Raw genomic sequence first — 12,498 nt, forward strand, 5'->3', positions numbered from 1 at the left:
TTGCTGGGAAGCAACAAAAAGCTAACAATATTTTAGCTTAATCTAAAATATTAATGTGTTTTAACCTTATGGAAACCTTGGTTGGACCCAAGTATATGTGGGTCTTAGGGAAGTCTGGGATGCAGGTTAGGTACACTATCTTAGGAAAGTGCTACCTTAGGGTCATCTGAAAAACAACTTGATTTGCATGGAGTACCAGATTTCATTCTTTTCTCTATTGTCTCATTCATAATGTTTTATGCTGACAGTGTGGATATGATATGTATTAGAGGCATTCTGGGCCTTCACTGGGTAAATGGAAATTGAAGGGATATTCCTGAATGAGATCACACAATCAAGACACTGAATTTTCTCAAAGGTGCAATTTCATTTTTCATATCTCCGTGGTGGTCATACTAGCAAATACATTGAATAGGATTATATTTTATAAGATTCCTTCATGAAAGAAAAAAATGACACCTATGCTATTGAAATTCTATTTTTTTATGTCAATCATTGCTCACTTATTGGACTTAAGAGATCAAATTGAACCAAAACCAAGATTACTCCTACTAAAGTACTTATTAGACTATTCAATAGGCTGCTCGAATAGTGATTTTATTTTGCAATAAAATTTTACATAAAAAATTATACCATAATTTTAGTGATTTTGTTACACGTTAAGAAACCTTTGCTTCTCTTCTTCACAAGAACTGGCACCACATTTTGGTGCCTCTGTTTCTACTTGCCGTCATATGTAAGTAGTCTTCTCACTCAGCCAGATGGTGATTTTGCTCTACTCTCAGAGGCTGGCTCTAGTATGGCCCCTGAAGAAGGGCAGTGGATCCTCATTTGGAGAGAGGTCTCTAATGAAATCGGTTGTGAAAGAAACACAAAATAACACAGTTGCTACTTATGGAAAGCAACATATAAGAATGGAAGGCAGTTGACAGAATCTGGCACAGAGACTAAAGAAGCCATTCTTCTTCACTGTATCTATCAACTTGTGTGATGTCTTCATGGAACAACATTTTGCCAGGGGTTGGTGAGGATGTGCCTGGTGCCGAGAAGCAGCCTGTTCCCTTTGCTTCTCCTGTGACCCTACCTTTGCCCGTGCCCAGCCCTCATCATCCTCAGATGTTCCTTGGTATGACCTGTTGGCTTACACTCCTGACCTTTCTTTCCCATGCTTTTCAGACTAGTGGAAACCCTGATTATAGAAAAATATGACACTGTGGCATTTTTTAACCAGTACCGTGGAAGTCTTCTCAAATTATTTATACCCTTCTAAAAGGTATTATATTCTATCAGTGCTTTCCAGTCTAAAAACCAAATTGAAATTTTTGATTTATATGTTCTTCTAACAGTGGTATTGAAGCAGAAGTCACTTTCACAGCAGGAAAGTGTATTAGCTTAATGGCATTTTCTTTCTAAGACTGAGTTTGGAGGAGAAAGATAAACCTAGAGCTATTTCAAGTTCAGAGGAATTTCATTGTCACTGGTATCAGTGATACAAATCCTATTATTACTGGTGTCTAAAGATACAAATAGCAGTATAGTTTTAATTTTTATCCTAGGACTATGCCTTCAATTTTTCCTCTTATTATAATTTAATATGAGTGATTTAGCCATATTATAACAAATAAAGAAGGCAGAAGCATGCATTGTCTCATAAGCCACAGGCTCTTGCAAGTGGTGATATTCATCAGCTTGAACTGGAACTGTGATTCACATCCCTGTCATGTGGAGCATTACTATAACAAAAGTAATGGGCTTCAAATGTGAATTTACTCGCTTTCTTTCCTTTCCCAACAGTAATATAAAACTGTTAATGTCTTCCATTAACATAATTGTTTTCTCTCACAAATGTTAATGAAAATAATGTCTTGAAATTATAGACCAACCAAATCTCATTGACTTCAATTTTATTTGATAAAACAAAACTTACTTTAAGATACTGTAAAAGTTTTAATTAGGATTATGTTGAAGGCATGAATCTTTGATGGCACACATATTCAGACAAAACCAAAAACATATATGATCACAGTCAGCCCTTTTTATCTGCAGGTTCTGCAGCCATGGACTCAACCAACTGTGAATAGAAATTTTCAGAATAAAAGTTGCATCTATATTGAACCTATACAGACATTTTTTCTTGTCTTTGTTCTCTAAACAATGTAACAATTATTTGCATAATACTTGCATCGAATTAGTAATTCATCTCTATTTTAAGTCAAAGATGATTTAAAGTATGTAAGGGAGGTACATAGGTTCTATGCAAATATCATGACATTTTATATAAAAAGCTTAAGCCCCTAGGGATTTTGGTATCTGTGGATGGTCCTGGAACCAATTCCCATGAATACAAAAAAAATTGTATTTATACTAATTAAATTCTCAGTTAATGCTTGGCATAAAATTATAAAGTCCATTGGCCAAAATTATTATTTGTTCTATTTCCAATATGACATTAAAGTACCTGCCGTCCCTATTAAACTTCCCAGTGCAAAAAGAAAGTAGTCATACTCAGACAAAAAACACTACCCCATTTGTAAAATATGGATCTCAGATGATATGTGAGATGTTAATATAATGAGATGGAACTCAAGAAATAACTAAAATAGGGCTGGGGATGTGGCTCAAGTGGTAGCGCGCTCGCCTGGCATGCTTGCAGCCCGGGGTTCGATCCTCAGCACCACATACAAACAAAGATGTTGTGTCCGCCTAAAACTAAAAAATAAATATTAAATAAAAAAAGAAATAACTAAAATAAGACCTACTTTTTCAGTAGTCACCATTGCCATACCATAATAGTTGAACTACAACCAGGTGCAATGGCACACACATGCCTATCCCAGCTGAGGGAAACTGAGGCAAGAAGATTGCAAGTTCAAGACCAGCCTGGACAACTTAGTGAGACTCTATCTCAAAATAAAAAATAAAAAGGTCTGAGTATGTATCTCAGTAGTAGAATACCCCTGAATTCAATCCCTAGTACTAAGAAGAAGGGAAGGGAAAGAGGAAGAAATTATATACAACTTTCAAATGTGGAACTCAGACCAATTTCAGCACAAAATGTTAAATAGAATTTCAAAGATGACAGCACTTAAAAATTAGAAACATTGAATAAGATAATTATCTTTTCCTCTTAACAAAAGCTATTAGAATCTTGAACATGTTTCCTCAGCATAGTCCCTCCATGACAAAGTTTGTCGTTGACATTCTATTAAATCTCTAAAGACTTCCCCTTCTAGCTGGGCTCAGTGCAGGTCCTGCATCCTCTGAAACACATTCTCCAATTCTCCAACACTCTTTAACAAAACCCCACTGTAAATTCTTGAAGTTTCCTATACTAGTAGTCTATTTATAGCAGAGAAACTAAGGGACCAATAGATCGTTGTACTTTTTTTTCTTTTGGTACCAGGGATTGAACCCAGGGGCGCTGCCACTGAGCCACATTCCAGCCCTTTTTGTATTTTATTTAGAGACAGGGTCTCCTTGAGTTTCATAGGGCCTCACCAAGTTGCTAAGGCTGGCTTTGGACTCAAGATCCTCCTGCCTCAGCCTCCTGAGCCACTGGGATTACAGGCATGTGCCACAGCTCCTGGCAGAGCATCGTACTGATTTGAATCCCCAGCCATATTACAGTGACTTGCACACAATTATGTACCCAGTAAATATTTTATAATTCTAAAACACAGGTAGAAATTAAAGATGACTTTGTCAGGTGTATGTGTGATTATTAAGTTAGCAAAGATCAAGAAAGAATGACACAAATTTAATACTGGATTGACAGGTTAAAATTTCTCTAGCATTTTTCCAACAGACTGATGGACCCAGGATTACAATCCAAATATCATTAATTTATTATTTTGTTAAGAGTATACTTAATGGACCATAACATTTCCTCACAAATTCTCTCATCTATTTGCCAATGCACCTAAATAAATTGATCTATAAAATATGTACATTCTCATAGTTGTTGCTTCCCAAAATTTGCTGAAAGGTATTTATCATCTAATATTGACTTTTCTTTCTATATAATGTCCAGGTGATTGGTGGCAAGGACATTAATTATGTTTTAATATAGTTCTCAGTTGTTAGGTGCATAAAACAATAGGGACCAATAGATTCAACATAGACTTCTTCAGCTGATCATGATTGCTTATGCTTTAATCTCAAAATAGATTCTGCTGAAATCATCTGGTCCGAGTGCCACTACACTGTTTGGAAATATATTGAGAAGCACATTCTGATAAATGTGGATATCTGTCTGCAATTCTTGGGTAGCAGTAACTGATGGTTATGGTGATACGTGTGACGGCACTGATGATGGTAACCTTGGAGTACTGCTTTGAGACAGTGCATCACTGCTCAGTATGTAGCAGACTATATCACTACGGCATCCAAATAGAATGTATGGGACTGCCATTCAGGATGTTTTCTGATATTGTTGTGCAGCAGGTCACTCAGAAAATACACCAAGTCCCAGTTTTGTTTAAATCGAAGAGTCTTTATTCCAACCAGCCTGGACTGCTTCCCACAAGAGCAAGTTGTCTCTACAGAAAACCGCCTGGAGCTTCAACATTTTAGGTATTGAAAGGCCAAAACCACATCCAGGTTGTACAATTGTTACCAACATCCACCTCCAGAGCATTTTTTATCCTGTAAAACTGAAACTGTACACACATTCTACAATTACTCCTCCTTTTCCCTTCTCTTAGGCCCTGACAACTACCATTCCATTTTCTGTCTCCAAGTCCCTCATCTGAGAAGGATCATGCAATATTTGACTTTTTGTGACTTACCACAATGTCCTCAAGGTTCATTCATGTTGTAGCATGTGTCAGAATTTCTTTCCCTTTTTAAGTCTGAATAATATCCCATTGTGTGTTCAAGCCACATTTTGCTTATCCATTTATCTGTGGATGAACACTTGGCCTGATTTCCCTATTTTCGCCACTGAGATGGTTAGAAGTGGAGTTACAGAGTCAACACAGGAAAAGACAGGACTGAGCTGTCAAAGATAGATACAGAAGGACAAGAGGAGGAAACTGAGAATGCAATTCTGGGGGGTGGAGGAAGTCATGAAAACTAGAGGAAGATAGTTTTTCAGGGAGAAATAGTCCCAGTTAAGACTGCAAAGAAAAGAAGCTAAAGATGCCCACAAGATTTGATAGCATGGTGGTCACTGGTGACCTCCAGAATTTTGACATCTGCTTGGTAATCCTTCATAACAATCAAAGGTTCCTTGAACAGAGCTCTCCACCCTCCTGAATTGTTCTTGCTTTTCTCCAATAAATATTTACTACGTAGTGAACATAGTGACACACTTGAAGCCTTATAAAGGTATTTATGGTGTTTTGGGTATGTGATGAAATTATTCTGTATCCTTGTGGTTTCACAAATTTATAGATGTATTAAAACTCATAGAACTTTATGCCTCACAAGAATCTATTTTATTGTCTTTATTTAAAACTAAAAAGAAATATTAATGGTAAAGTTTCTTTCTTATATATGGTTGTGAGGTCTTGGATGTTTATTGTAAAATGATTCTTCAAGTCTTATAGGTATCTTCTAAATAGTCCTTGAATTTATACAAGATTTTTTTTGGGGGGCAGGGTGCTGGGGATTGAACTCAGGGGCACTCAACCACTGAGCCACATCCTCAGCCCTATTTTGTATTTTATTTAGAGACAAGGTCTCACTGAGTTGCTTAGCACCTCACTAAGTTGCTGAGGCTGGCTTTGAACTCGTGATCCTCTTGTGGCAACCTCCAGAACCACTGGGATTACAGGCATGTGCCGCAGTGCACGGCAGCTTTACACAAGATTTTCAAAAACTTGAATATTGAATAAAAGCAAGTAGAGTTTTAAATGAGGAAATTACAAGAAATAATCAACAATGTGGAAGGAAATATATGGAGATATATGTGTAAATATATGGAGATATATGTCAATATCGAAATATGAAAAAGACAGTAATAAAAAATTCTATTTATCTCATTTTTTAACAGGTAGGAATGGGTCATTTGCATGTAACAAATGATGGACTTCGCCTGGAAGGAGAATCAGAATTTTTATTACCATTATATGCCAAAGAAATACGCTCCAGAGTGGTAAGAAAATGATGAAAGATTTAAATAATTTGTTCTTTATGAAAAATAAATAATGATTAAGTATTCAGTATTAATGGAAGAAATTTTTAAAAAGCATATATGTCCATACATTCATGCTCTTCTCTTTATTTAAAAAAATAAAAAACTTGGCTATTAGGTTGTGGAACTCATCTCTGATATTATATCCTATAAAGATTTTATTTTCATGTGCTTTGGATCTGAATGTGATGACCTCAGTAATTTAGGCCATAATTAACTAAAGATCTTAGAAATGAAAATTTTTACCACACACCATTTAAGCTTTAATCAATGCAATTTCAGGGCATTCAAATTATCTTAGAGAAATTAGTTCCATAGTAGTATGTTCTGCATTAGTTATTCTAATTACAGATTAAGATCTCATAGAATAGTAGGGGATAGGAAAGGTAGCAGAATACAACAGTCACTAATATGCCATTATGTAAAAATGTGAATATGTAACAGATGTGATTCTGCAATCTGTATTTGGGGTGAAAATGGGAGTTCAAAACCCAATTTGAGTCAAATGTATGAAAGATGATATATCATGAGCTATGTAATGTTTTAAATAATCAATAAAAAAAATAAAAAATTAAAAAATTAAAAAATAAAAAAAGATCTCATAGAATTATCCATAATCGGGTGCAACATCATTATTAAATAATTGTGTGACTTTAAAAGTAAATCAAGCTGGGTACAGTGGTGCAAGCCTGTAATCCCAGTGGCTCAGAAACTGAGGCAGGAGGATCGCAAGTTCAAAGCCAGCGTCAGCCACTGTGAGGTGCTAAGCAACTCAGGGAGATCCTATCGCTAAATAAAATACAAAATAGGACTGGGGATATGGCTCAGTGGTTGAGTGCCCATGAGTTCAATCTCTAGTACCTCCCCCCCCAAAAAAATAAAAGTGAATCAAAATTTTCTTTATTCACCTCCAACAAATTCATAAAGAGGAGAGTCAAAAATAAAATACAAAAAAGTCAAATGATTTTTGTAATATGTTCTATTTTTTCTTCTGTTAGACCAAAAACTGTGTAGTAAACACAATCATTTTGATGATAGGTTATTGATAAATTATACTATTTGAAGAGTACAGCCTTCCTTTTCCTTCTGTATTTCTAAATGTGAGTGGATATTTTGGTATCTCCTGCCTGCAGAGGCTATACAGCTGCTATAGAGAAATTAGAAAATAACAGAATTACTGTTAAGAAACAGCAGATCTCGCTGAGAAAAAAAACACTCCTAATGTAAACACTGGACCTTTCACCCAGCTCTTACTACCAACTATAGTAGTAGACACAGCATAAAACTTACATTTAAATACCAGAAAGATGAGATACCAGAGAATGCAAAGCATCTAAGTTGTTTTATGCAGTACTATACTGTATCACTTCTAGAAATATCTTTTTGGAGGTAGTAGTAGACAAATGATACATGCATAAGTCTGATTCTGTGAGCTTATTCTGGCAATACAATCAATCAGATGACATTTCAGGGTGTTATAGCCCTGTCATAAAGGAACGTGGAAAATTAAATCAACATAAAGAAAGAATTCAAATATTAGAACATATCCTTTTTTCTTCCATCTTTTGGAAGAGATGGGACTGGTAGAATACCTGATGATAGAAATCAGGTGACTAAATTAGAGTGAATGTAATATTCTGGAATTAATAACTTTCAGTAATATTTTATCAGACTTCTTCATCTCCGGTACACTTTAAAAAAAAGCAGGGAGCAAAATTGCAAAAATATTTTAGATAAGCACATATTAAAGTCTCATAATGTGGTATTAATGGATATGTCAATCAACACATAAAATTACATGAACAATTTAAATAGTATGCGATAACACAGCCATACAGAATTATGTAACTAATCTGACCTTCCAACAGTAGCAGCCACCAAACAAAACTGTGTCTCACCACTTCTGTATGCACTGATATGTTAGTTTTCTTTTCAAAGGTAAGTCTAGAAAGAAATTTTACATAAAATTACAAAACATAAATTACTTTATAAATTTGCAAAATTTGCCACATAATTCACTTACCTACAATGCTGGACTAAAAGAATTTCTTCATTATAAATATAAATCAGCATGGTGCTCTGATCTCTAATGTCTGATTATTCAATAATTCCTTGAAAACAATACTGAAATAATGCATTAAATCCACTCACTCTGCCCATTAACCCAAATACATAAAAATTATTTCTGATAAGACAAAAAGGCTTTATAGGTTTAATATCCCTTAATCTAAATTCTAATAACCAGAGTGTTTGGGATTTGGGTTTTTTAAAAAATATTTTGAAATATTTGCCTAAACATAATGAACTATCCTGGGGATAGGACCCAAGTCTAAAAGTGAAATATTTATACTTTATATACAATACTTTATACACATAGCCAGAAGGTAATTTATATAATATTTGTAGTGCACCTGAATTTTAACTGTAACCCATCATATGAGATCAGGTGTGGAATTTTCCACTTGTAGCATCATATTGATGCTCAAAAAATTGCAAATTTTGGAGCACTTTGGGTGTTGGATTTTCAAATTAGCACTGCTCAACCTATAGTTAAAAACATACTATGAACAAACAGAAATGAGACAGAACTATCTGGAGTTTTAGTCAGCTTTTTCAGTGCTCTGAACAAAATGCCCAACAAGAACAAATTAGAGGAAGAAACGTTTATTTTGGCTCATGATTTCAGAGGTTCAGTGCACTGTCAACTGATCCCATAGCTCTGGGCCCTAGTGAGGCAGAACATCATGGCAGAGGGGCATGGCAGGGGAAAGTAGCTCAGGACATGGCAGCCAGGAAGCAGAGAGGGAGAGAATTCCCCTCACCAGGGACATGCTCCCAGTGACCCACCTCCTCCAGCAACACCTTACCTGCCTACAGTTACGGCCCCCTTAATCCGTATCAGATTTACACAACAATTATATTATCTCATAACCTAATCATTTCACATCTAAGAATTCTTCCATTTGAAATTTGGGCGAACATCTCATAACCAAACCATAACACCTGGTGATAATGTTTTACTCAAAATAATTATCTTTGAGATTCACAGTCCTGAAAAGAAGCAGGTAACCTACAGCCAAAGCCCACAGAATAACAAGAATCAAAATGTCACCTACATGGATGAGACTCCAGCCAGACCACTGCATGAGACAGTGAGGAAGGCAGAAAACAGCTGTAACTACTGCCCATCTCCCTTGAATAAAGCTGCACACCTGTGGGAAGGAGGCCAGAACTGGAATGTCACTGAGGACCGAAGCCCAAAGCCACTATTGTAAGACCCAGAGACCTTGGGATCCAAACAGAAATACAGGATACTCAGCCAATGGTGGCATAAACTAGCAAAAGTTTTTTCTATTCTTACTTAACAAGAAGCAGGAGGGGCAAGGACAGCACTGATTCAGAACTCAGCAAAGGTTGGCTCCAGCATCTTTGCCATCCTCTGCTTCCCTCCACCCCTTCACTAGACGACTGCTAGACCATATCCACGGCCCATGGCAGAGCAATGGGCCATATTGGTGCCTGTGTGCCTTCCATTAGAAAGCAAGAACTTGCCTAGAAACTCCCGCACTGCCCTCAGCAGACTGCAGCTCACATCTCATTGACCAGAGTTGTCATTTGGCTACCCTTAGCTGTAAGACAGGATGGGCAAACAAGCATTTAGTTCCCTGCCTTCACAGTGGAAGGCAGTCCTTTTTTAGTAAAAGAGTTGGAGAGTGCCTGTTGGCTCAAATGACCAAAAGTGAACCCCACAAGAGCCGAATTTGTATAGACAAGGGAATGAATCTTACAGCTCTAACCTGATCCCTGCTCTAAAAGGGGCTGGGCGGTGGCATCTAAAGATCTCATTTCATCCTGGAATTGTCATTGCCAGGTATAACTTTGGATGAGCAGTAATTTACTCTCTCTGAACTCAATTACTTCATCTCTATAATAGGTACCTACTTCATAATGTAGAAGATGAAATGAGGGAATCCCAGCTAAAACTATTGGTAAAGTGTTAGTTAACTCTTTTAATCATGATAGTTATTTTACAACAATGCAAAAACAAGAATTGAGGTCACAGCACTGGGGAAAATGAACATCACTTGAAAGATCACATAATTCCCTATTCTTTGGGAGGATATTCAGTTCTTCTGCATGAAACATTAACCCCTGAGTCCCACAGTCAGATTACTGCAGTCCTGTTGAAAGCAATTATTTATATAAATGCAAGAAATCTTCTACATAACAGAGGCAATCATTCAAAATTATGATAACCCAGAAAACACTTTCTCATGACTTTAATTCCCAACAAAAAGTTCAAAAAACAAAGACACCCAACAAATTGTTAATTTTTTTAGAATTAAATTTATTTTTAACTGACACATAAAACCATAAAAATTATTTATATTAATGTAGTACTATGTGATGTTTTGATATATGTATACATTAGGTAATGTTTAAATCCAGTTAAAAGAGGAAATATTAGATAATTATACTGGCCAAATTATATTGGTATATTACGTGCATGTACAAATATGTAACAGCAAATCCCACCACTATGTACAATTATAATGAACCAATAAAAAACTTAAAATAAGAAGCAAAAATAAAAATAAATAAATAAATCAGCTTAAATGTAACTATCTCCTCAAATGTTCATCATTTCTTTAAGGTAACAATATTCAAGGTTATTTCTTCCAGCCTTTTTAAATGGACAGTATACTATTGTTATCTATAGTCACCCTACTGTGCAATAGCACCCTAGAACTTCTTATGCCTAATTCTAACCTGATACTCATCAATCAGCCTCTCCCCATTCACCCACCTTCCTATTATCCAATTTCTCTCCTTAAAATATGTCTTCTTTGGACATAAATAACAGCAAAAGGATTTGAATTCCTTGGAAAAGAAAAAGCAATAATTTGAACTTGAGCATATTAGACATTTATCTTGAAAACTGATTGGCACATTGTAAATAGTACGCATAGTATTACAAACCCATAAAATTGTTATAGTTTATGAAAAAAAGTTTATACATTTATTTCTTTAACATAATGTAATCCAGGATTTTTCACAGTTTAAGCCAAAAATCTATAGGGTCCTAGGATCTGTGGCAATGGAGACATTTTATATAACTCTGGCTCTTTCTACATATATGAAGATATGATATATTTAGCTGATTTGGTAAATCTCTTTCTAGGACTCCTCTCTGCTTCTGCAGTCAACTCAGAATGTTACCGTCAATGCACGCAACGCAGAAGGGGAGGTCACAGGCAGGTTGAAAGTGGGTGAGTCCAACTTCCTCTCAGCACTTTGTATGCATGAGGTCCATGAGCAGTGCTACACAAATAAATTAATTTTTATTCTAAGGAATTCAAAGCTTATTTATGAGTAAGAAATCATAATTTTTCTAAATTATAAAATGTGTTGACCACAGAGAATGGTTAATACCACAGGAAGGGGTAAAGGAGCTGGAAGCACAGTATGAAATGCTTTAACCCAAATTGTTTTGTTTCCAAGAAATAGAAGATCTTTCAACTGAGTGAAAGGAAGAGAATATTTATTATAGCGCATGCGCATACACACACCTCTTAGTGACCAAAGTAAAAGAACTAAAGTAGCTGTTCTCAAGAGAACAGAACCAGAGCAGAATGCCAAAAGCATATACATATTCTCTTCCTCCTTTCTTCAAATGTTACTTTTCCATTTCTCTCACTTCTCTTTCTCTCTCCTTCTACCCATATACTCCATTCTCCTCCTTTTCAGGGTATCTCCACCCATCAGTTCCTTTTGGGTATATGGTTTCATCACTTCCGTCTCTACTGATCCTGCAGGGCCTCCCTGGTTCTGTTGTTCTCAGCATCAACCACTGTAATTTCAAATTATACAAATTCTAAAATGTCAACAAAGTCCCCTAATTAACCCAATTCAATCATTCAACCAACTGCCTCTGGGTCAGCTATGCACACCTATCCAATCAGCTAATGACATAGAATAAGGTCTCCTAGGAATGAGGTCACATGGAAGCTAGCAGAAGGAAAAAAGGACCAACAAGAAAGAATATGCACTTAACCCTCTTTATCTGTGGGTTCCTCATCCTCAGATTCAGCCAACCACAAATGGAAATTAATTTTTTTAATTATATCTATTCTGAACATGTATAAACTTTATTTTCTTCTCATTGTTTTCTAAACAATATACTATAGCAACTATTTTCATGGCATTTACATTGTTTTAGGTATTCTAAGTCATAAGAATGATTTAAAGCATAGAGAAATATTGTGAGTTATATGCAGATACTGTGTTATTTTATATAAGGAACTTAAGTACCTGTGGATTTGGGCATCTCTGGGGATCCTGGAACCAATTCCTCATGGATT

The 12,498-nt window shown here is 35.9% G+C and overlaps 1 protein-coding gene across 3 annotated transcripts in view; it reads left to right on the plus strand.

Annotated features, from left to right (window-relative positions):
• LOC308648164 (gamma-sarcoglycan) overlaps positions 1-12,498 on the plus strand; it is an 86,619-nt gene that overhangs the window by 36,828 nt on the left and 37,293 nt on the right. For all 3 annotated transcript variants that reach the window (XM_081292847.1, XM_081292849.1, XM_081292848.1), the window contains exons 3-4: positions 5,996-6,097; positions 11,319-11,406. In XM_081292847.1, the coding sequence (XP_081148973.1) occupies positions 5,996-6,097; positions 11,319-11,406 (190 nt within the window). The remainder of the gene's footprint in view (positions 1-5,995; positions 6,098-11,318; positions 11,407-12,498) is intronic.

This window comes from Spermophilus citellus, assembly GCF_964194105.1.
Source record: "Spermophilus citellus genome assembly, chromosome: 1".
In the NCBI taxonomy this organism is placed as follows: Eukaryota; Metazoa; Chordata; class Mammalia; order Rodentia; family Sciuridae; genus Spermophilus; species Spermophilus citellus.